This window comes from Akebia trifoliata, chromosome 16, assembly GCF_017979445.1.
Source record: "Akebia trifoliata isolate Shusen 1 chromosome 16, ASM1797944v1, whole genome shotgun sequence".
NCBI lineage: Eukaryota > Viridiplantae > Streptophyta > Magnoliopsida > Ranunculales > Lardizabalaceae > Akebia > Akebia trifoliata.
Genome location: NC_141390.1, coordinates 17,952,140 through 17,976,399, shown reverse-complemented (window position 1 = coordinate 17,976,399; position 24,260 = coordinate 17,952,140). Strand labels below are relative to the sequence as shown.

At 35.6% G+C, this 24,260-nt stretch overlaps 1 protein-coding gene across 8 annotated transcripts; it reads right to left on the bottom strand.

Annotated features, from left to right (window-relative positions):
- Positions 1–574: 574 nt before the first annotated feature.
- Positions 575–9,822, bottom strand: LOC147382692 (RNA recognition motif (RRM)-containing protein). 8 transcript variants are annotated; one of them, XR_015173636.1, is made up of 9 exons: positions 9,682–9,822; positions 8,337–9,432; positions 5,471–5,990; positions 2,683–4,931; positions 2,240–2,598; positions 1,999–2,092; positions 1,701–1,775; positions 1,333–1,463; positions 575–972 (listed from the first exon to the last, which is right to left on the bottom strand). XR_015173636.1 is itself a non-coding variant. In XM_086428478.1 (6 exons), coding segments are annotated over exons 2-6 (3,657 nt in total). In that variant the 5' UTR covers positions 9,322–9,432; positions 9,682–9,822; the 3' UTR covers positions 2,123–2,596. The 8 variants fall into 8 exon arrangements, 2 of the variants coding, with proteins under 2 accessions (XP_086284604.1, XP_086284603.1); XR_015173639.1 differs by having other exon boundaries at positions 2,003–2,092; XR_015173638.1 differs by having other exon boundaries at positions 1,999–2,188; positions 2,345–2,598.
- Positions 9,823–24,260: the final 14,438 nt, after the last annotated feature.

Here is a 24,260-nt window from a genome sequence, read left to right as displayed (position 1 = left end):
CAAATAGTCATCTTGGGACCAAACTTCGGCCTATATTAATTATAGATCTTCACTTCTACTAGACAATCTAAAGCTCAGAAATACTACAAACTCTATCCTACCGAACTAGAAAGTTCTCAAAGAGCACCCCTTTGAACTCTTTAAAAATCTTGCACCAAGAGTCACAATGAGAACTTGTGAAAGAGAATAAACGAGATCAAATTTCTATTAACTTCCAGTTCTAGAGGCATCATCCGTTCACCCTTAATGCAATCCCCACAAGGACAAGAAACCGAGAAAACAATAGATTGCAATCCCTAACTAACATTCATAGGAGGTCTATAGAGATGTGTCCTAATCTATTGCACCACAACGTGCAAGAGTTTGATTTTGAATGAGTTCTCTTCGTGCATGATACTTATGATTTAAAAAAAATAGAAATAGAATCAACAAATGAAGAAATGACAAGTAACCAATGACAGTTTATAAATTATATCCATTCAATGATTGCTACTAATTGTATATCATGTCAACAAACCTAAAAATAAAATCACAAATATCAGCCCAATAGTAGAAGACGGAATTCTACACACCCTTGAAAAAAACAAACAGAAATTAATTGCTACAGCTAAAGTAACACCACACAGTTAATAGTGTTACCAAACATCCCCTAGGAGTAGAAACTAAAAGAGAAAAGCTCTATATTTTTCTTCAACATAAAACACAGCTTCTAGATTGAATTCTGTAGATAGCAACAAAGCAACTAAAAGAATAGAAGAGTAACAGACTCCACTACCCAAAGAAAGAAAGACAATGCAAAATCTCCTACGCCCATTACCTGTTTCCTCTGTCAAAAACAATTTCATTACACAATGAAAAGAGAGAGAAAACACAAGGAAGTATTTGGCACAACCACTTGCAGCAGCAAGTTTAAGAACAGGTTCAAACCAAGGGCGTCAGCTCTCAATCCACCTCCCTCATCCATAGCTCACCCTAAAGTAGGCAAAAGGGAAAAAAGAAACCCAAAAAAAATAGAGAGAGAGAGAGAGAGAAATGAGGGAGAAAGTAAAAAAGGAGGGAAAAAAGGATTTAAAACAATGTCATAATTAACTACTATTATTACGTGAAGGCAAATATACTAAAACACAATATATTAGATGTGAATCAAGTCTTTCACAATTTATCAAATGTGATGTGCCTAAATCAAAATTCAAAGGTAAAAATGAAAAAAGAACACATCCATGCACCTAGAGTTCTAAATAGTAAAATTGAACTGCAGCCTTGATTTGGATAACCTTTAAACGCAGTTCCTCTGTCTGACCAGACTCATACAATCAATATCACAGAAATTACCTGTTAAAATCAACTCATTATGGACCAAGAGTACAAGAATTCAGATGATCTGCTCATAGCCAACACAGTGAGGTTGCTTTGCTAATATCAAACCAGCATCATTGGTTTCACTTGACCTTAAAGTAGCTTGCCTAACCAAAGAAAGTCCAGAAAAAAAAGGGGGAAAAGAAGAGGGGAAGAATTGGGAAAAAAAAAAAAAAATGGGGAGAGGAAAAAAAATGCATCAAGTATAAGAATAGAAGTAAGATACATGCAAGAAATTTAAAAGGAAAGTTCTCAATTCAACCAAATTCCATCCTCGGCTAATGATGGAGACACCACAACCCCAAGGTAAGACTCATAATCTGTAACCAAATAGGTCTCCATACCTTAATCCACAATCAGAGATGATGAACACTGCAACTTGCTCTAAGAAAGCTCCAAAAGAACCCAACATATAACACCTGCACACGTTTCGGATATGACAGGCACCACCACACCATTAAAGGCAATTCATGAAGCCTATAATCAGAAACCTCAGAATGGCTCATCATCACAAAAGCCAGCCAAGCATAACTTTAGAGAGTGAACAAAATTGCAAATAGAGAAGCCTTTCATGAACTATTATTTTATTGGTCCCTGTAATATAATCTAACAACCATTGGGAATGTATTCTGGCGAACAAACCTACTGAGCTGGTTCGCTTTGTTAGACATCAACCATTCTGTTCTTTTCCACCGAAAAGTCATTCATGCAGCAACTTATACAAATTTCAAAGGACCTGCATTGGTCAAGGTGTAAATCCTAGTAGTTAAGAACATCAAGGCAATTAAGGCGTAGCAAAGCGTTCTGACATCACTCAAAGATAAAATAAAACCTGGATCAAAGAAAAGACCACAAAATTTACAATTGTCCTTGAAATATGCACCTTAATCAAGAAATGCAGCCTAACATAGCTAAAGCAGTAAACAAGTTTGTTACAGATTGCATGATAGGTCCTGGGCTCAAGAATACACTCCTTGAAAATACTGACCAAACCAAGATGGTGCCTATGCTCACGTTCCAATCAGTTCTCCCACGGACCTGCAAAAGATTAACAAATAAAAACATATTTTTAACTTTTTAAGGAAGAGACTGAAAGGTCGCAGCAGATGCCGAGCATCAGAAGAGAAACTATAGGAGAGAACAGCAAAAGCCCATCCCGAAGAACTATATCTAGAAGAATCTTAATGAGCTCCTCCATGTCGACTCAATTTTTGTCACAAGCACCACACTCATTGTCAGCTCCTGCAGAAGAAACTCCTGAATAAGAGATAGATACATATTCCAATTTAAACTTCATATGTGGTTCAGAGCCCCTAAGGTCCTTACAGTTCCGATCCACTGCCGATGATCCTGCAATCTTGATATCTTCCATCAATTCTGTAGAATCGTCAATGAAATAATTTTCATCCTTGCTCAAAACAGTTCCTTCAAAATCTGCAGCTAAAGAGTTTCCATGATTCTGTGACACTGAACTTTCTTCATGACTCTCAAACTTTGCCAAGTAAACAATATTCTCATCTTCCCATTCCCCGTCTTTTGAGCTATCATCAACATAATCCCGATCCTTGATGCTGTCAAACTTGCCATGCTCCAACATTGACATTCCATCTCGGCCCAAATCCTCTGCATCATTAGAGGTTTTTTTATCAAATGACAGTGAATGTTTCTTTCGAGTCTCCGGCATTGAAGAATATGTTATCATCCCATCACCACTCCCCTCGGAATCATAGTCAGCATAATCGTGCTGCTTCGGAATTGGACTAGATTTTTCGGGTATCCCATTACCTTCCCAATCTGCTGAGATATATGCAACATTCCCGTCTTCCCCTACTCCCTCCAAACCGTCACCAAGATAACCTTCTTCCTTGGTAATAGAATCAGTTCTTCCAAGTTTTCTGCTCTCCAGTATGAATTTTCCACGCCTACCAAGATCTTCTGGATCCCTTGAAGTTCCATCTCCAATCGAGGACGAACTCTTACGAGTCTTCAACTTTGGAGAACATGCAATGCCATCGTCCTCTGCATTGAAAGAATCAAAACCAACAGAGGTAAGTACCTTGGTGACAGAATCGGTTTCCTCGAGCTTCGACCTCTCGGATTTGTGTCGCTTTTTTGTACCTCTAACATCCTCTTGATGTTCTGAACTACTCTTGCGGTGTTTTGACTTTGAATAATCTGAGGCTCTCCTACCTTCCCTCGTGTATGTGGAATCATCATCCAAGTGGTCTTTTTCCCTACGGACAGACTCAACTTTCTCATGTTTTTTATTCTCCGAAGTCAACCTCCCATGCCTGCTTAAGTCCTCACAGCCAATATGAGCTCTATCCATGCCAGAAGTATCTCGTTCTCTTCTGATAGTGTCGATTTTCTCATGTCTTCTACGGTCCGACGTAGACTTTTCATACCTGCTTGAATCCTTAGTTCTAGAATGGGTTCTATCATCCACAGGTGCTGAATCATTATAACGAGCCGAAACTGATGGAGATTTCACACCTTCACTTACATCCATCAAGTCGTTCTTATCCTTGAAGGCAGAATCATGTTTCTCTGAATCTTTGTCATCCAGTCTTGACCTTTTATGATTACTTCCGTACTTTTCATCACTTGAGCTTCCATCCTCCAATAATGTGTCCTTCCTACGAGGATCTGAAGTCCCATATTCCTTCAAGTCCCTTGAGTCCTTTGCACTAAGATCCAGTTCCTTAGTAGCTCTGTCAGTTTTCTCATCATTTCTTCCGTCAAGTTTCACTTTTTCAGATTTATTTCTATCTTTTCTATCATCTGAACGAGGCTCATCTTCCGCAGATTTAGACCTTGAGCGCCTTCTATAGTGTGAGAGACTCTCATGGGCACGTCGTGGGGATGACTTACTCCCTCGGTTGTCAGTTTTCTCATCATTTCGTCTGTCAAGTTTCAATTTTTCAGATTTATCTCTATCTTTTCTATCATCAGAATGAGCCTCATCTTCAGCAGATTTAGACCTTGAGCGCCTTCTATAGTGTGAAACATTCTCATGGGTACGTCGTGGGGACGACCTACTCCCTCGGTGATGCCTTGGTGACTTCGAATTAGCCCGAGATGATTTCTTTGTTCTAGGACTTAAACTTTCTCTATGGAATTTTGGTGAGCCTGAACCAGCCCGAGATGATTTCCTTGTTCGAGGACTCACATTACCTCGGTGATGCCTTGGTGACCTTGAACTTGCTCGAGATGACTTTTTTGTTCTGGGGCTTAAACTTTCTCTACGGTGTTTCGGTGAGGCTGAACCAGCCCGAGATGATTTTCTTGTACGAGGACTCACACTCCTCCTATTTCTTATTGAAACAGAGGAATAATGATCGCGTGTCCTATCCCTTTCCCATCTTCCAGATCTGTCATTGCTATCCCTAACCTGCCTGTGGGACCGCCGCTCACTGCCATAGTTTGTGTGATGGCGAGATCGCACAGGCGACCTGGATCTCCTATCCCTTGCATGACGAGCTGGAGGTGAAAAAGAGCGAGACCTTCGACTGCGTCGATACTTGACAGGTGATCGTGACCTGGACTTTGATCTTGGACGAGAGATGGAAGGAGACCTGATGACAAGGACAGCCATATCAGTTGCGCAAAAATAAAATTAGAAGAAAAAAAATTTGGTACAGTTCACTTCTATCAAATAATACTATTTCCACCTACACACCAATTTTTCAAATCATAGAGAAGTTGAAGGGGCACTCCTGAAGAGTATTCCAGCCCTTAATTGAATAAGATTCAACATTGGAGATCACCACATTGACCTAAACAGATGATCTTATCCTACTCATCTAGAAATTTCTTTGTGGACCAGATATTGGGATAATCTAATCTAGTTAACCCTTTATCCCCAAGAAATCCTAGATTTGAACCATCGAATGGTCGACCAAAGTGCCTAATACACGAGTTTCCCATGTTCACTACTGTATGCATCAAGTTTCTTCAAAACTGATACATTAAATATCTGAATACAAACCACATTGGTGTCTTTGAGAGGCACAAAAAGTTATGTAGCCCCAAATGCGGCTAAGCTTTTTATTAAGGTTTAAAAAAGGCAAAGTTCGCAGCCTACAATGAGAACTGCAAAGGACATATTAAATACCTTGACTTTCGGCTTGCTCCTTTCTCTTCGTTTCCCACACCATCAGCTTTTAATTTTTTACTTATTTCTGCAGCTCTAGCCGACGCCATCTCTGTTGCGGATTTCATTGTTGCAGCTCGGTTCGCTGCTTGTTGTGAAGTCATTGTTTGTTGCATGAGCAAAGCCTGCTGAAACTGCATTTGTTGCATGGCAACTGCTTGCTGCATCACCATAGGTAGGGAAGACTGATTCATGGACGAATTTAGAATTGCTGGTTTTGGAGGAAGGGATTTTGCCATTTCAACATTCATTGGACGTCCCCCAACATCCATATTGTTTAATGCCAGAGCTGCAATTGCTTCTTCTGGTTTTGAGTATTCTATATAAGCAAAGTGCTTGGAATCAGTGATGCTACATTCGACAACAGTGCCACAGTAACTAAACAGCTGTTTCAGTTGGTCCGTTGTAAGAAGAGGGCTCAAATTGCTGATTTGCAGTGTTTTTTTAAGAGAATCAGCTTTCCCTGCTTTGTCACGTGAATCTGATAATGAACATAAAAGAAATGTCAAGATATTAGTAATACTGCAAACACATTCAAAGCAGATGCACGGGTTACATCAAGACAGGATAGCACTGCCCATGATAAGAAAAAGGTAACACCAACAAATAATCTTCAAATTGAATGATGAATAACTTAGTTGTCAGGTTAACACTTGTAAAAGCTCCAAACCATCTATCATATAACACCTAAATAAACAAGTACTCGGATTTCATAAAAACCGACACAGTAGAAAATTCTACAGAACCAGAGGAAAAAAAAAAACCAAGACACTAGCAAAAGATTATGGGTCAAGCAAAAAAAAAGGCTATTGGTTACAATTAAAAGGCCAAAAATGCTAAACGGACTTGAGTAATTACCAGCTTCTGAAGACAAAACATATTCTGTGTTAAGATCATTTAACGGAAAATGGTAAGAAATAGTAACAAAGTAGTTACTTAGATATATAAAAATGCATCTGCTAAAAAACTTTCATCAAAGAATGGCTGCTCAAGTCATGAATGTTCATGGAAGAATCGCTGAAGACAAGAGGTTAAGTTTATGACTAGGTACTACACCTCCTACATAGTGCAAACCTTCATGAATACTTGACAGAGATATTGAATTATCAATAACGACTTTCTTCTTCTGTGGGGTGCAAATAAAGGCTTCTCGCGAGTGAGGTTACACATCAGTTGGCATTTGCTCATGATAATACACATAGTTCTCATCTGCACGAGAACACGTTAACATGAGCATACAATTTGGTTGAAAGGTTGGGTGAGGTGACAGTTTCCACCTAAACCAAGTGGACAACCGTTCAGTCACTATTTCTTCGAACAAGAACAAAGAGAGAGAGAACAAAGGATAGTTTGGGAAAAATCTTCAACAAAGCTCTAAGCCTCTGACTTTCCAAAAAGTGTTTCCCTTTCGACCCCCAAGGGCCTACTTATAGAAGTGTGAAGTGATGTAAAAAGAGAATGATGCACTTGGCTCAAAAATGCCAAACTTGTTAATACTAAACACATGATTAGTACTTGGAAACACATGGTGAGTGTATCAACCTATTCGCTAAAGCCTAACACATCATCGCCTTCCCTATGAGTAACGTCACACGAATACCTTTGTCAAGAGCGGAATGGGTATTGTACAGTATCCATACTGATTTCCTCCCCAACCACTAAAGCATGTATCTTTTCTCATACGTGCACCAATCAGGCCCATCCAACAAGCTACAATATTGACAAAGCCTATGATATGCTACATCATCAAACTTGACACCTGTGCTATAGCACTTGACTTTTATTGGTCCATGTGGTGCTCCGATCTATAATAAAAAAAAATCCTTAAAAGGAACCCTCTAAATTCTCTGGAAATGAAAAACCACTGATACAGAAGCCCCTTCAATAAAAGCCTTTACTAGAATGATGATTAATCTGAAGTCTGCGAAGCGTTGAGATCAAGTCAGACTAACTCCAAGAGTCCAGTGAATGTTTCTAAATTGATTCCCAATTATAAGTAAAGCGGTCATACTAACTTCACACAAATGAGAACCCGATTTAGCAGCTCTTGACTTGACCCTACAAGATGGTATGAAAATCCATAATCATCAAGGTGCCTTGAAAGGAATCCTTAGAATGGGACATTTTCTCTATTGCAGATGGACAGGATTGACCGCCTTCCCTCCTCATGAAAAAAAGAGAACATAAAAGAGCTATGCCCTCCCCACCAAACATTGGCAACTACCTACTAAAAGAACCGGAAAACATGATGGATTACACTCTTCTCTTCGGTTGAGCATTTCATGAAAGAATATATATTAAAACCGACCGTGGAAACAAGCTCTGGAAGCAAGCAAATTTATTCAGATATGAGCTGTGCATATTTTAATTTAGCAAAAATAATAATAATTAATGAAAGCTGATATTGGCACCCCAACTTTATCTGTTACACCCCAATTAAATTTCTTTTTTAAAATGAATCAGTGGTTGAGAATAAGTAAAAGTTGGGGTGCTTTGTTAAGATATCTATTTCCGAGATTTAGGATCTTAATTGAGCATTTCCTAATTGTAAACAACTGCTGAAGTTGTTTGAATGTATTATAATGCTTTTGTATTGTTGAGGTAATAACTTGAACCAAACTTTTGTAATGTTCAAATGATGTGTTTTAATCTTTAATTCAGGTGTGATAAATAATTTAGGAAATTGAGGTACCAATAGCAGCTCTCTAATTAATTCACGGGCAATTAAAGGTAGTTAAGAACTGATAAGTAAAGGGAAGAAATAGCAACAAAGGAATAACCGCACAGACAATAATAACATTACAAAATGCGAAGATAGAAGGCAAACCAGATGAATCTCTCACAGATTGCGCTTGTGCTTGAACCTGAGCAGCGTGAGCTTGAAGTGCTTGTGCAGCAACAATCGCTTGGGCAGCAGCCATTGCAGCCGCAGAAGGTGCCATGGGCACCTGACTTAGAGTCCCCATAGTAGTTGTTGCAGCCAATGCAGTCATCAACAAATTGTGAGGAGGATGAATGAACTTACAATCAGTTTTCACACACCGACCATTCAAATATTCCCGACAAATCTCCCCAAGTGATGCTCCCACACCAGGCAAAACTACCCCTCCCGATGCACCAGGTACCACACCCGGAATCATTCCGAGTAATCCTGGAAATGCCCCTGATACAGAACCCGAGTAATTTGGCATGTTGGGCATGGTCTGGTTTACAAGATTTGGAAATGGACCCAATGGTGGCAGACCCAACAACCCTCCACCTCCGGTACCCGCACTGAAAAAAACTGGAAACGGACTTCCCATGATGGCTTTTCCATCACATTCGACATGAACCATGTAATTCCCTCTCTTTGGAACGACATACGTAACCATGTAAGTCCCATCTCCTTGATCCTTCACCATTCCTTCCTGTTCAGATCCTCCTACACCAACTCCTGGGCAAATCTTGACCTTAAGCTGAGCACCACCATTGGGTATCTTCCGCCCATCAGAATCCTTCGTGACCACAACAAACGATGAAGCAGCACATGCCGCACCACCAGCGATCCCGGCTCCAGCAGCTGTGCACTTCGAAGGATCAACAGGTCCCAAAGGTTTGTTCTTCACCAAATCCTCGTTTTCCTCAGTATCACTGTCGGAAGAAACGGATTCCTTCACAGTGTTCATCTCAACATCTTTGAATGTTGCTTCAAATGCAGCTTTCGCAGCCGCATCTTTCTCAGCATCACTCTTCATCTTCGCCTCTTCTGCTTGTTTCATCCATATAGGACGAGCAAGAGCAGTTGAAACAGCAGGAACACTACGATCCGCCATTAATAACCAGAATAGAAACACTAATTTCACCAAAAGCTCGAACCTTGAGACCAGAATCAAAACCCTAAATTTTCAATCTTGTTTTCCTTCACCCTCAACAGATCTTCAAGGCTAAAAGAACATTAAAAAAAAACCATTGAAAAACATAAATCAAATAAGAAAAACCATCACTTAAGAACAGAAAAAAGTTTTAAATTGGAATGGATTTACAAACTAAAGAAGAAACTCTAGTTAGGGTTTGGTTTCTTAAAAGATTTCTAGGGTTTTGTCAGATAGAACTAATGGTCGTAAAACACACACACACACACACACACACAGAGCAGACGAGAATCCAAAACAAAAACAGAAGAATTAACGAACCTTTGAAGATGAAGGTGTCTCCTTGAGAGCCGAACGTGAGAAATGTAACAAAGGTTTTCGCGGCCTAGAAGACCGAACGAAAGAAAGCTTTGGCATGATAGCAAGGTACGATGATATTTTTTGTAACTTCAATGTTACCACAACATCGAATTTCGATGCTTCTATTGAGAAAGATGTGACACGTAGCCCACCCATGGTGAATTTTTAGGTCTTTTAGTGTTTTACTGTTTTGTCGGATTTTATTACTCCTCAATGAATCTTTCTCTTTCTCTTTTCCCATTTCCCTTTTTCACTTAATTTTTCTCCCCTTTTTCATATTTAGGTTTAGTTTGATTTTAGTTAAAAGATAAAAATAAATTATGTGTCATGATAAAAGTTTTAAAAGGTTTTCTCATATCTTTTAAATCTTTTTTAATTTAATTATTGGGATGCAATAAGAAAAGGTTGGTGTGGCAATATAAGAGCCTAATTGATTCAGCTGCTAGAATCTACTGTTAGAATCTACTATCAGAATCTGAAACACTGAAAAGCTTGCTTGATAGAACTTTCTAAAAGTATTGTGCTGTCAGAATCTGCTGTCAAAATCTGGTAATTACTGTTTGATACAGCTTCAAGAATTTACTGTATTAGGGTAAAATGACCAAAATACCCTTAAGGTTGATAATGCACCCAGAATACATTAAAATTTACCAGAATACTCCTATAATTATATAATTACACTAAATATATATAAATATAATAAAATTATATAAAAATTAAAATAATTATTATTTTAATTTTAAAATGTCTATAAAAATTATAGAAAAATTTATAATTCTATAGAAATTTCAGCAGCATCTCCTCTTAAAAATGAATATATGAAATTTTCCTGATAAACAAAATACCTGCATAATACGCAATCCAAAATTCACATTGTACATAACACATCCACATTACATCGTATATTCATAACACATCCACATAACATCTAATATATATTCTGACATCATTTAAATATAATAATCATAGTTAATATAATAAGTAAAACTGAAATATAAAAAAACATGAAAAATATACATCCAACAAATGCATACAAAAGATATTTTTCATTCTTCTTATTTGACTCCGTTACTTTATCTTGAGGAACATTATCATTGATAATATCAACTTTATCTACCCACAGAAAAGACCCTGCATGTCTCTATAAAGTAAAATAACACATGAATTAATATCAATGTCACCAAATATAAATACGCACCCAACATTAATATCAATACCATATTACCTACCAAGATGAACACCTATAAAACATCCTCCCATAATTTTCTTTTGTTTTAGCTGTGACTAATGTCATCACTCGACCACATGAACAACATGGTAGATACGTATAATTTGTCATCAATGCTATTCATCATACATAAAGACAATAAATAAATAATCATAAAATCTTCGAAATATACTTAAAAATAGTATAATCTTTATTCCAACATCGTTTAATAGTATTTATAATTACAATACAAAATAAAAAAATAGAATATGAAAATGTGTCAATGATTGCCAGTAAAAATGGCATCAGCTATTAAATCCTTATGTATTTTCATTATTTGTTGACTTTGACGACCTACTAATGGGGGAATTGGATGCTCTTGATTAGTGATACATTCTTCTTCTACTCCCGTAGATCTTTCTTCCACTCCCATAGATCCTTCTTCCTCGAATAGAGTAAATTCTTCATCGATAATTGCTTGTTTTCTGATAAAATTATGCAATGCTATACAAACAACAACAATGTTTCGTTGTTTGTCCAAATTATATGAACGCATCAACTTCAAGATTGGCCATTTTGCTTTCAAAACCCCAAAGGTTCTTTCGATCACATTCCGAAGTGATAAATGTAAATAATTGAATAGCTCATTTCGACCATTTGTCCGTGATCTTCTATAGTTTTGTAGATGGTATCGAACACCTCGATAAGACGCGAAAAAACCATCCATGAGTGGGTACCCAGCGCCTACCAAATAGTATTTACCTATTATCCAAAAATAATAGTAATAATTTCTAGGATTGAATATAAACAGATATAATTGACAAACTTTTAAATATATACCTGGTGGAGGATATGGAAAATTTAAACTGGGAGTATTCACTGTCTCAAGGAAGACACGTGAATCCTTAGCTGACCCTTCCCAACCAACCACCACATGAGTGAACAACATGTCAAACGAACATGTTGCCATTACATTTTGTGTGAGTCCCTTATGTCCTCGATATCGTATTTGTTCTGCAATTGGTACAAATGCACTAACATGCGTCCCGTCTATCGCTCCAATACAATCCTACATATTTTTAAGGTATATTAATATATAAACATTAATAAAACAAATATTTTTCAAATATGTATATATATATATATATATATAATTACCTTAAAATATGGCCAAAAACGAGGATTGTTACGAATGTGCGAAGAGACTTCATTGAGGTCGGGAGGTACAATTAAGGACATTGATAAGTTCACAATAGCCAAAAGAACTTTGTTGAAATATTTGCTAACCGTTTGAGATAAGTGATCGAAATGATTTGTAATTAATCTTTGACCTTGATTATGTCCTATTACCAATAAGAACATCGCTAGTTGTTTTTGAATAGTAACATAGCATCTCATCTTCAATAGACCTTGATCTTCCAAAATACTACACAAATTTAGAAATACGTGTCGTTCCATTCTAAATAATGTATGACACGTCACACGATTATCATCTAGTGTTTCCCGTACAAAGTCAATCCCCTTTAACTGACTATTACTATGTGGCTCCCTATTTAAGAAATTATCGCAATAAAATAATGAACTTAAGACGCCTCCTGTAGTGGCCATACGTAAACCACTTGACTCGACAGTATTGGTGGTATCACCATTTAAACCGATGGTATCAGTCGTATCATCTGAATCGATAGTAATCGTGGTATCAATTATATCATCTGAATCCATATGACCTGCTTATAAATCCATATTAGTCCTATATATCCATCTAACAAAAAATATTAATCACAATATCCATCCAACAACAAATAAAATATTAGATATCCATTAACAAAAAATATATGATCCAAACTTCAGAGTATATTACACCATAACACATCCAAAAAGTAACCAATGTATATTGCACCTTATAAGTGCATCATAAAACCCACATAAAATATTAAAGTAACATATAAACATGTCTAAACATCTTTCCCAGTTATAAAATCAGACATCTCGTCCTCCAACCACCCAAGACGAACCTCTACTGATTGTAACGCACAAAATATTTCTCTGAATTGTTTGTTCTTACTAAACATCTTCAATGCAAAACGATAAAGATCACTCTTGGGGGTTAAATCCGGTAGTTCATCTAAGAGAGACACCGACTCTTGAATACTGCCTTTCTTAATATTAGTGGGATTGGTAGCAGCATATGTCTGAACATGAACTGCATCTGCGAGCTTCTCCAATGACTGGCTAATTTGCATTGCAGTAGTCTTCTTCTGCCTACAACCATGAGGTGGTAGATGATCACCACTTCTACGTCGAGCAGGGTATGTGGGTAGGGGTACATTATGATTAGCATCATCCTCAAACTTATTATCAGCATCAGGAGTCAAGTCGAAAGGTGTATCAGACTCTGGAGGTTGGGTCGCCATAACATCATCTACATCATCCGCATCAAGATTCTCATTCTGAGGTGTTGATGCAGATGGCATTGTACCAGATGCAGGCGACCACATGCGGCTACCAGTGGCATATGTGCCTCCGAAAATAAAATCCAATTGTTTCGCAAACTTCAGAGGTTCCTTTCGAAATATTACATCTTTTGGATGATGCTATAAAAAATATAAACCCTATGTTACATAAATAAACAAAAATCTTAAAATAAATAAAATGTCAAATTATAAAAAAAATGTACATCCAACCACCCATCCCACCACTCATCACTTGCATCTAATATGCCAGTCTCAATATCATAAGAGACGTCAGTATTCGTGCAAACCTTATTCCAATGTCCCCAAATTCCTTTTTGTCTATCCCATTTGTTCTTCATTTACCCTCTATCGTAATAAACATTTGTTCTTTTATTAAACTCCTTAACCAAGAAATCATAACCGGTCTTGTCAAGTACTTTATGCGGTCTCCTCCCCTTCTTAACTAAGTCATAATAGATCTCGACCCAAACTTCATGTTATTTGGGTGTCCAATCTGCTTTCGCACTCTTTGAATTGTTATCTTCCATCTGTCAATGGTAATAACAAGAGTAGCGTATAGAATGGAATATGTCATATTCTATTTCAATAATATAACATGATTCATTGGTTGAACAATAATTGTTGTGTGTGTGTGCGTGTGTAAGTTAAAGAAAAAAATATATATATTTTAACTTTTGCACAGTGTATAATCAAAGAAAGAAACCAGGAGGCAATGTCAGGTTACCATATAGATAGCCAGAAAAACGTACAGTTCTCAGTCATACGGTGAGGGAGCCCTGTGTTCTCAATCTTTGACTGTACAACGTACAATAATTGTTGTGTGTGTGTGTAAGTTAAAGAAAAACCTATATAAAATTTTGAACTAACAATCAACAGATGAGACTGAACAATCACAAGTTATTTGCATGTAACTAAATTTTAACATTCCTCCCTACATGTAAAAAATAATTTGATTGTCTCCTTGAATATTTGACCTTGAACCAATCAAGAATTGTATACTATTTGGGTAGGTAGTGTGTTGGAGACTCACATTTTGGGATATGGGAATAATGAGATTCATAATTAATGAGAATAATGAGATTGTAATAAATATTTTTGTAGTTTACATCTCTTACTAACATGATTATAGGGATATGGGAATAATGAGATTGTAATTTAATTTATTAGTATTTGAATGTAAAGATATGACATTCATGTTTTGAACTAACAATTAACAGATGAGACTGAAAAGTCACCAATTATTTGCACGTAACTAACTAAAATATAAGATACAAGAATTTTGAGATGCCCGCAACTAATACATTGTCTCCTCCTTGTTAATTTCTCAAACAAGACAAATGGAGAGGAAAGTGTTTGTTCTCATTCCAAATGGAGTGTCAAAGCCTATCAATAAGTGTTGAAAATCAAACTAACCCTTTAATACTCCTGAACAAATTTTGACGAGTAAGAAATATAATTTTCTTTGATCCAAGTCAATAAAACAATTAGATAACTTGAAAAGATGACAGATAAATGAGTCAATAAAACAATGTCAAACAGTAAAACCAACAACAGGAATTATATGACAATCATTGGTTTTGTAAATGGAAGTTTTCATTAAATTGGGATGCAAGACATGATGAGAATAGAAATCCTTCCTCTAGATATTGCCCAATTGTAGCATATAATTTTTTTTTTGTTTATAAAAAAAATAGAATCACAAGATAATCCCCATGGATGTGTGGGTCGATATTTTGTATTAAGGTATTCAAAAAACACAGCACAACCATGTCTGAAATTGTATAAAAATCACCATAGTACACCATATATGAGGTTTTAGTCAAATTTGTATACGCTCCAATCTGTTATTATATTTGTGGACATGGGATTTTCAATATTTTCGAAAACATCCCTCCACTTTGGGGTGTTTTGGAGTCGCCACCATTCAAATTGGTAAAAGGGTGTGAATGGTCACCCGATGTCACATTTTTTGAAAAATCATACATTTGTATGTTTGATGACTCTTGTCGGATAATGCACGTGGTCCAACCTCGATTCAAGGTAAGGGGGTCCATTTATGGAGTAGGGAAGGTGTTAGGCACCCTACTCCATCCACGTAATGTGGTAACCTCGGATTCGATTTTTTTTGGAAATAAAAAGAAAATAAAAATGAAAATGAAAGAAAATCGATGTGTGCCCTCAAATATGAGGGACTTTCAATGTTGGATTCAATCATTAAGGGCACCCTTATGTAGAAGGGGCCCTTTGGTGATTTAACCCATGGTGGTGTGTGCAAATGTGTGGGAAAAGGGAGAGTAGAAGAGGGGATGTAGAGGGGGTGTTCCTTTTGTTGAACCCACATTGTCCTTGAGTTGATCTTCAAAGCTTTTCTTGATGTTCTTCTTTTGAGTTGACTTGGACTTGCTTGAGGTTGTAGAAGATTGAGTTGAGAGTAAGGTGTTGAGAGTAGAATAGAGTAGAGAGTTGTAGTTTTTGGAGGATTTTTTATCAAAATTTCATTAGTTGTTGTAAGAGGAGAATGAAGGGGTTTTTATAGAGGTTGGGAAGTATTTTAAGGGTATAATAGGGTGAAGGATGAGAATAGTGGATAATGGCATGGGTTTGAGAGAAGAAGGGTATGAAATTTGAGGGAGAAATAAAGGTAGTTTTGTAATGAGGGAAATGGGTTGTGTTTTAACCCAAATGGTTTGGATCTTATCCAAATCCATTTGGGTAGAGTGTTTGGTGGGGTGAGATGAGTGATAGTTGATGGGAGGAATGGTGGTGTAAGGGAGTTGTTTGGAGAATGAGTGTTGAGATGGTTGAAGAGGTATGGTGTTTGATTTGGAGAGATGAGTAGTGATTGGTTTGATTTTGAGAGGATTGAAGGGATGATGACATGTGGCAAATGTAGGGATGAAGAGATTAGTTGATTGGTGATGGTGGTTGGATGATTAGAGAGAAGAGTATGGGAGGTATGGGTTGAGGTGATTTTATGGGAGTGTTTTAAGGGAAAGTGATGGTTTGATGTATGGGAGATATGGGTTATGATGTGGGTTGTTAAAGAATGGGGGGTAGGTTAGGGTGTATAGGGTATGGGTTGAGTTGTTGGTTGTTAATGATGAGAGGATGGGGAATAGGTTAGGGTGTGTAGGGTATGGGTTGTGGTATTGGTGGTTGATGATGAGAGGATGGGGAATAGGTTAGGTTAGGGTAGGGTTATGGGTTGAGTTGATTAGATGAGGGAGGTGGAAGGAGATGATGACATGTGTCATCTCTTGGTGATTGGTTTGATGTGATGATGATGGGTTGGATTGGATTTGGGTAGTAAGTTGGGCTTAGGTTGGGTTGGGTTTAGGAAAGTAGTTTGGGTTTTATGTGATGGGCTTAGCTTAGGTTGGGTTTGGGTATGGGTAATTAGATAGGGGGTTGAGTAGTAATGATAATGGGCTTGGGTTTAATGAGAGTGATTGGGCTTGGGTAGAATAGTAGTGAGTTGAATTTAAGGATATAGGAGGGTGGTGAGGTGTGCGGGTCCATGGGTCACGTAAATGGCCTCGAACATTTATTAATGTAGATTTGGGCTTTGGGGCCCATCCCAATTTTTTTGGTTTTTTGGGGTATTTTGCGTCGAGGGCCCGCTCAAATTCGGGTGTCTACAATATTATCAACTTTTTTTTCTCTAAAAATATAAATAATGTTGTTAACCAGTTCTGCAAGTTTCGGTAACTAACCTAAGAGTCTTATATATCTTCACTGATACAGGCAGTTATCAGACTACCAACAGCCAGTTATCATAAATTCATAATACCATATGGCCAAGAATGGTTGGGAAAAATAAGCAACAGACATGATCAATGGTGAATATTTTTGACCCTATCAACGGTGAATAAAAATAAGCAACAAAAATAAGCAATAATTTCTGACCCGATCAATGGTAAATATTTATTTTTTCTATTATTTTTTTAAATAAAAATCTAACAAGAAAAACAGTAACAGAAAATTTTCTTCTGTTAATCGAATTTCAAGTTGCAATTTCATCAAAGATCCAAATCGATGAGAGAGAGAGAGGGAGCTCACAGATCTTGTTCGAAGCTGCTGTGAGAAGGAATCGAAAGGCGTCGATCGGAAAAGGGGCAAACGGAGAGTTTGAGTTCGCTTAGACTTCAATTCGTAGTCGTCAATGGCGTCGATCGGACTCGGAGTTGTTAATGGCGTCGATCAGCGTCGCTGTCTTCACCGATTTTAGGTTTAATAATAAATGGGTTTCGAATGCTTTGTTGTTAATCGATGGGTTTCGGTTTAACAAGACAACATCGTCTTTGTCGATGGGTTACGATCGGAAAATTTATCGCCGTCATCAAGGTAGGTCGTCGATGCTATCAAAATCGAGAGAGAGAGAGAGAGAGAGAGAAAGATTGAATGGACGAAGGGTTGCTGTCGAAGTCGTTCGTTTTATCACGGACTGTTGCTGGATAAATGACAAAGGTTATTTTCGTCTTTTCACTTCGACGCTTTTTAACTCAGCTGTGCGAAGCTGTGGTTATCCGCTTTTCAAAATAGCGGTCAAATATAACAATCTGCGTTTCAAACTTCAAAACGCAAAATCAAGAAGCGCTATCAAGCATGGCAACGTGGAAGAGAAGTTGGCTTTTTGACCAAACGCACCAAATGCTGCGTTTAGAAGCGCTATCAAGCACGCCCTAAGTTATCTTCACAAAATTGATCTTGTCTTGCAAAAATTATTGAACCATATAGTTATCACTTATTTACCCTTCTTGTCAACCTTACATTCAAGATAACATTCGTGAAATTGATTTTTATTTTTTTACCATATAATAGGACTTTTAGCATAAAAATTCCACAGGTTCATGCAATAGAGAAAAAGATCCATTTTGTTTCTCAAAAAGTCATTGGGGTTCACCAAAGAAGTTCTAGATTTGAGGAACAATGGTGAACCTTATAGATCTTCTCATTCTTATGTTCGATCCACAATCTATTGAAGATTTCCAACAAGATTATCGATTTCTCTTTTATTTCCTTCTTTTTTTTAAAATTGGTTATATATTCTCATAATGGAAAATGGTAATAAAAAAATGTGATTTCACGAAATTTTTATGGTTCATAAAATTATCTAGTATCGAACCTCGACACTACAATGTATTATAGCTAGCGTTTAGCTTCAACAATACCTATTATTAAGGTTCGACGATGTGGACATTTTTCACTTGTAGAAACTTATGTTAATGTCCACATCGTTGATCCTCATTTCATTGAGGATCAACACTAGCTTATAATACATTTCAGATTGGGTAAATTTCATGAATAGTAGAAATTTTGTGAAATCACATTTTTTTTGCTTTCATTCCCATTTGTATAACTATGGACAAGAAACATATTAAGATTATAAGAATATATAAATGATTTAAAAAAAAAATGAAGGAAATAGAGAAGAAATTGATAATCTTAGTGAAAATCTTCAATAGATCGTAAATTGAACATGAGAGTGCGCATATCTACAAAGTTCGCCATTGTTCTTCAAATCGAGAACCCCTTTGATGAACTCCAATGGCTTTTTGATAGAAAAAATGGATGTCTCTCTAGTATAAAATATTGGAAGGGTGGAGTAAATTATAATTTAGAAGATTATTTTTCAAGGATTTATTAGATAAATTATAGGTGAGGGTATTTATGTCCAAAAAACATGAGTTACATTAGTAAACAACCATATTTTGAGTGTTAAAATTCAAGTGGCCCTTTTTTGCCATTGCCATAAACTTATAGAATTTTTATTCTAAACATCCTACAATATAACTTTATTATTATTATTATTATTGGGGAAAAAAAAAAGATAATTATGTAAGGACATTTAGCATAAATATCCCTACGTTTATGGAAATGGAAAAAAAAAATGTCACTTTTTTTTAATATTCAAAATATGACTATTTAGTATATACAATCACCAAGGGGTGGCTGAATGGTACCGACTTGGGGTTAAGGAGTCTTCTCCTTCTTTGGTCTCAAGTTCGAATCCCCTTACTCATAATAAACCTTAGTGGTCACATATTGTTTCATGTAAGTCAAGTAAAGCCTGGGTGTGGGGCGTAGGGACTTGTTTGGTGCGCGCAAGCTGTCCCGGATACCTTTCGTTATCAAAAAAAAAAAAAAAAAAAATATATATATATATATATATATTTATATAGTAAGTGAGGTAAAGCCTGGGTGTGGGGCGTAAGGACTAGTCTGGTGCAAAAAAGTTGGCTCAGATACCCTTTGTTATCCAAATATATATATATATATATATATATATATATATGGGTCCCGTTCAACAACAAACATTTTGGCAAAACATTTTTCAAAACATGGGTTAGAGGTTTTGGAATGGGCTGATTTTTGGTGAGGATGATCTCTACGGTGAGGAGATCATCCTCACTAAAAATCAGCCCATTCCAAAACTTCTAGCCCCATGTTTACAAGTTGAACAATTGTGGACCGTCCATTTTTTGTAAACCATTTTTTATGGGATTAGAAGTTTTGGAATGGGCTGATTTTTGGTGATGATGATCTCCTCACCGTAGAGATCATCCTCGCCAAAAATCAGCCCATTCCAAGACCTCTAACCCATGTTTTGAAAAATGTTTTGCCAAAATGTTTGTTGCTGAACATTTCCCTATATATATATGGGTAGCGTTCAATGGCCAACTGTTTGGCAAACTTTTTGGCAAAACATTTTTCAAAACATGAGTTAGAGGTTTTGGAATGGGCTGATTTTTGGTGAGGATGATCTCTACGGTGAGGAGATCATCATCATAAAAAATCTGCCCATTCCAAAACTTCTAACCCATGTTTACAAGCTGAAAAATCGTGGACTGTCCATTTTTTGTAAACTGTTTTTGATGGGGTTAGAAGTTTTGGAATGTGCTGATTTTTGGTGATGATCTCCTCACCGTAGAGATCATCCTCACCAAAAATCAGCCCATTCCAAAATCTCTAACTCATGTTTTGAAAAATGTTTTGCGAAAAAGTTAGCTAAAAAGTTTGCCACTGAAGGCCCCCATATATATATATATATACTAAATTAACTCATGTTTTTTTTAAAAAAAAAATACCCTCACTAATAATTTTTCTAATAAATCCTTGAAAATTAATCTTCTAAATTGTAACTTCATCCCTCTCAACATTTTATACCATTGATATAAAGAGAGAGTGAGAGAGAGAGAGAGAGAGAGAGAGAGATCCATTCTCTACCAAATAAGATCTAGATCTGAATAACCATAGTGAACCTTGTAGATCTACTACTCTCATATTCGATTCTCAATCTATCAAAGATTTCCACCAAAGTCTATCAATTTCTCTTTTATTTATATAATTTTTTTTAAATAATTTATAAATTCTTATAATCTTGATACATTTCTCATCCATAGTTATCTAAATGGAAAATGATAGCAAATTTTATTTTGATTTCACAAAATTTTTAAGGTTTTGTTCATAAAATTTACCCAGTGTTGAACCTTGACATTGGAATGTATTATAGAGATGAGGCTCAACGGTACCTATCGTTGAGGTTTGGCACTGGGGACATTTTTCACTTACATAAAATTTTGTTGGACCCTTTCGCCAGATTAATTTTGTTTGATTATTAATATGGTAATCCATGTGACCAAAACAAACCTTAGTAATTAAGCTAGATTCAATTTTTTTTAATCTTAACGAGTACCCGAAGAGTACCCAATGGGTATCATGTATCTATTGGGTTGGTTTTAGTTCTAAGAGTTCGGTGTTTAATTTTGAGTCTGGTTCTGGGTATACATGGAACCAACCAAAACTTGACCCATTAATGCCCTAACTTGTTAACTTCTTATAAGCAAATATAGTAGCAATTATGATAGATTCTTAACCTTGTAGATCTATAATGTGCTAAAACACAGGCAATCCAACTAAGAAATAAATCAAAACAAAACACAAATTACACACAAAAACATAATTTTTTACGTGGTTCCCTTAAGATTGAGCTACATCTATGGATCACATTGATTCCACTATGAAGAGAAAACTCTCAATCACAAATTACTCTTTTCACCAAAAACGAGAAATATAATTACCCCAGGAAACCTAATTAGGGTTATACATAATATTAATGAAATTATGAAAATACCCTTGGGTAAAATTTCTTTCGGGGGATCCGCCCTTGAACCCCACTAGCAAACTCAGCGTCGAGCTCAACCGATCAGAACGCGTGACTCAATTAACAATACCTCCTTATTGACCAGTACTATCATGCTCCACAACATAATGCATACGTTTCATTGTGATCCTATGAAATATTTTAATCCCCTCCAACAGCTGGGTCACAATAGTATATCTCATATTACCATCAAGCATGGATACATCGTGGAAATGTGATAGTTTTTATGATCATAAATCCTACAAACATGGATAGTTTTTTTTTTTTTTTTTTTAAAGTTCCTCCAATTTATTGTCTTGGGACCTTTTTGAGACCTACATTACCATTAAATTCTATTTTAATATTCTTGGTCTTTTAAAAAATTGACTTGAAATTAAAAAATTCTAATTATTAAAATTAGATTCCTAATTATGTGAACAAAACAAATGGCCATAAATTTTGGTTGCTCCTTCAATCCCTCCATCACCATTGATTCTTTCGTTTTATCTATGCCAAGTATCAAGATCATTACCCTCCAATATCTTAGATTTTTCCAAATACTATTAATATGATAATTCTCACAAATATCTTGTAAATATTATTTATTTTTTTGAGATTTTTACATTTATAAAAATACCATTACTCAATGACAATGAGAATAGTACATTTGTTTTTTACTAGGCTCTGCTTGGTATGCTGCAAATCATTTTCTGAAATTAATTTTATGGTGCTTGGTTGCACCGTGCAAATGATTTGTATTGCAAAATTATTCAATATCAACCTATGCATATCAAAATTATTAAAATATCTATTATAAAAGAATTTAATTAAATTAAAAAATTCGCTCGATACCTACTATTGCAAGATGCATGTAAATTTACAAAAATACACTCATAAAAATACATTAAATTGCATTTGAAATTACAAGAATACCTTCTCATCAAAGAAAATTTTAGATTTCAAAAATAGCCCCTCAGTACTTGCTTCAATAACATGGATATTCATTCATAAAAAATAAATTTTATCAAATATAATTGACCTGTACATGAAAACTACAAGAATACCCCTCCTTATCCTTCATCATAAGGGTATTTTAATAAATTCATATTCATATTAATGTAACAATGACTAAAGGATTTTTTTATAAAAAAGATAGGGGTATTTGTGTAAATTCATATGCATGTTAACGGTTAGTGAATTTTTTTTATTTTTTATTTTAAGTTTTAATAGTTTTTTTAATGAGGTCAAATAAGACAGTGTTTGTTTGCGTTATTTTTCAGTGCTTATTGCTGAAAAAAATTAAATTCAGCACTTTTTGTTAAAATAACGCATTTGTTTACCCTATATTTTCAGCGTTTATTGCTGAAAATAAGTGAAAAAAATTCAACACTATTTTGATGCTGAAAAAAAGTGTTGAAGCGATAAGCACTTCACTTTTTTCGATACGGACAAGTATGCCCTTCGTTTTTTTGAGCATGGATAAGTATGCTCGTATTCTTAAAAGGATATTATCTCTTATATCCCATGGATAAGTATATAAGCACCCCACAGATTAATAACCCACACCATGGCTAAATTATTTTGTCTTATATGGGTTTAAGGTTTTGGAATGAGTTGATTTTTAATGAAGATGATCTTCTCATTAGTATATAAGCACCCCACAAATTAATAAACCTACACCATGGCTAAATTATTTTGTCGTATATGGGTTAAAATTTTTAGAATAAGTTGATTTTTGATGAGGATGATCTCTATAATGAGGAGATCATCCTCACCAAAAATCAGCACATCCTAAAACTTCTAACCCTATCAAAACAAGTTCAAGAACCGTAAATTGTCCATTTTTTTAAAAAAAACTATTTTTGACGAGTTAGAAGTTTCAAAATGGTCTGATTTTTAGTGAGGATGGTCTATATGGGATTGATTTTTGGTGAGGATGATCTCTAGACCATATAGACCATCCTCACTAAAAATATGCTCATTCCAAAAACTTTAACTCATATAAAACAAAAAAAAATGACCATGGTGTGGGTTGCCCTTATTAATTCATAGAGTGCTTTTATAATTACACATCCTTCATTTCCATCGAAAATTATTCATTCAAAATTAAGTTCTTTTAATATTGATTTCAAATTTTGGTGATTTGTATGACATTATTATTTTTAATTTGAAATTTGTATGCTTTTATAAATAGAAATTATTATTTATAAATTGAAGATTTGAGTATTATTTATTATTTAAAAATGAATTGTATTTTAATTTTATAAAAAATAATATATTTTATTGTGCTTGATAAGAAAAAAGCATTTGAAACATGGAACATAATGTATAATATGATTGTAAGGGTAACAAAGACAATTTACCAGCTTCAGCAATGTGTAACAAACATGATTCAGCATCTAAACAAATAACTTTTTCAACACTTAAATTCAGCGCTTAATGCTATTCAACACATATTTTTTTCAGTTTAACAAATAGCATCTCAGTTAAAATTACTCCCACATTTTATTTTAACAAGAAGCGACTCCAAAACTTCTATAGTGCAAATATCAACCTAAGCAATATCCTACCAAGCAATCGTAAATTTTTTCATTTGAAATGATTTGTAGTATACCAAGGAGGGCCTAAAAGATTAAAAAAGAAAAAAAAACTAAAGTTACAGGAGATTGCTAACGTCTATGGGAGATCTTGGATGTGCATGCACTACCACTACTGG

What these genes read in the sequence shown, in the direction of transcription:
- LOC147382692 (XM_086428477.1), bottom strand. Translation starts at nt 9,321, where the DNA reads ATGGCGGATCGTAGTGTTCCTGCTGTTTCAACTGCTCTTGCTCGTCCT. An exon ending in ATCTGTGAGAGATTCATCTG is followed by an intron (nt 5,991 to 8,336) that starts GTTTGCCTTCTA and finishes GTTCATTATCAG; the next exon opens with ATTCACGTGACAAAGCAGGG. An exon ending in GGAGCAAGCCGAAAGTCAAG is followed by an intron (nt 4,932 to 5,470) that starts GTATTTAATATG and finishes CCTTGTCATCAG; the next exon opens with GTCTCCTTCCATCTCTCGTC.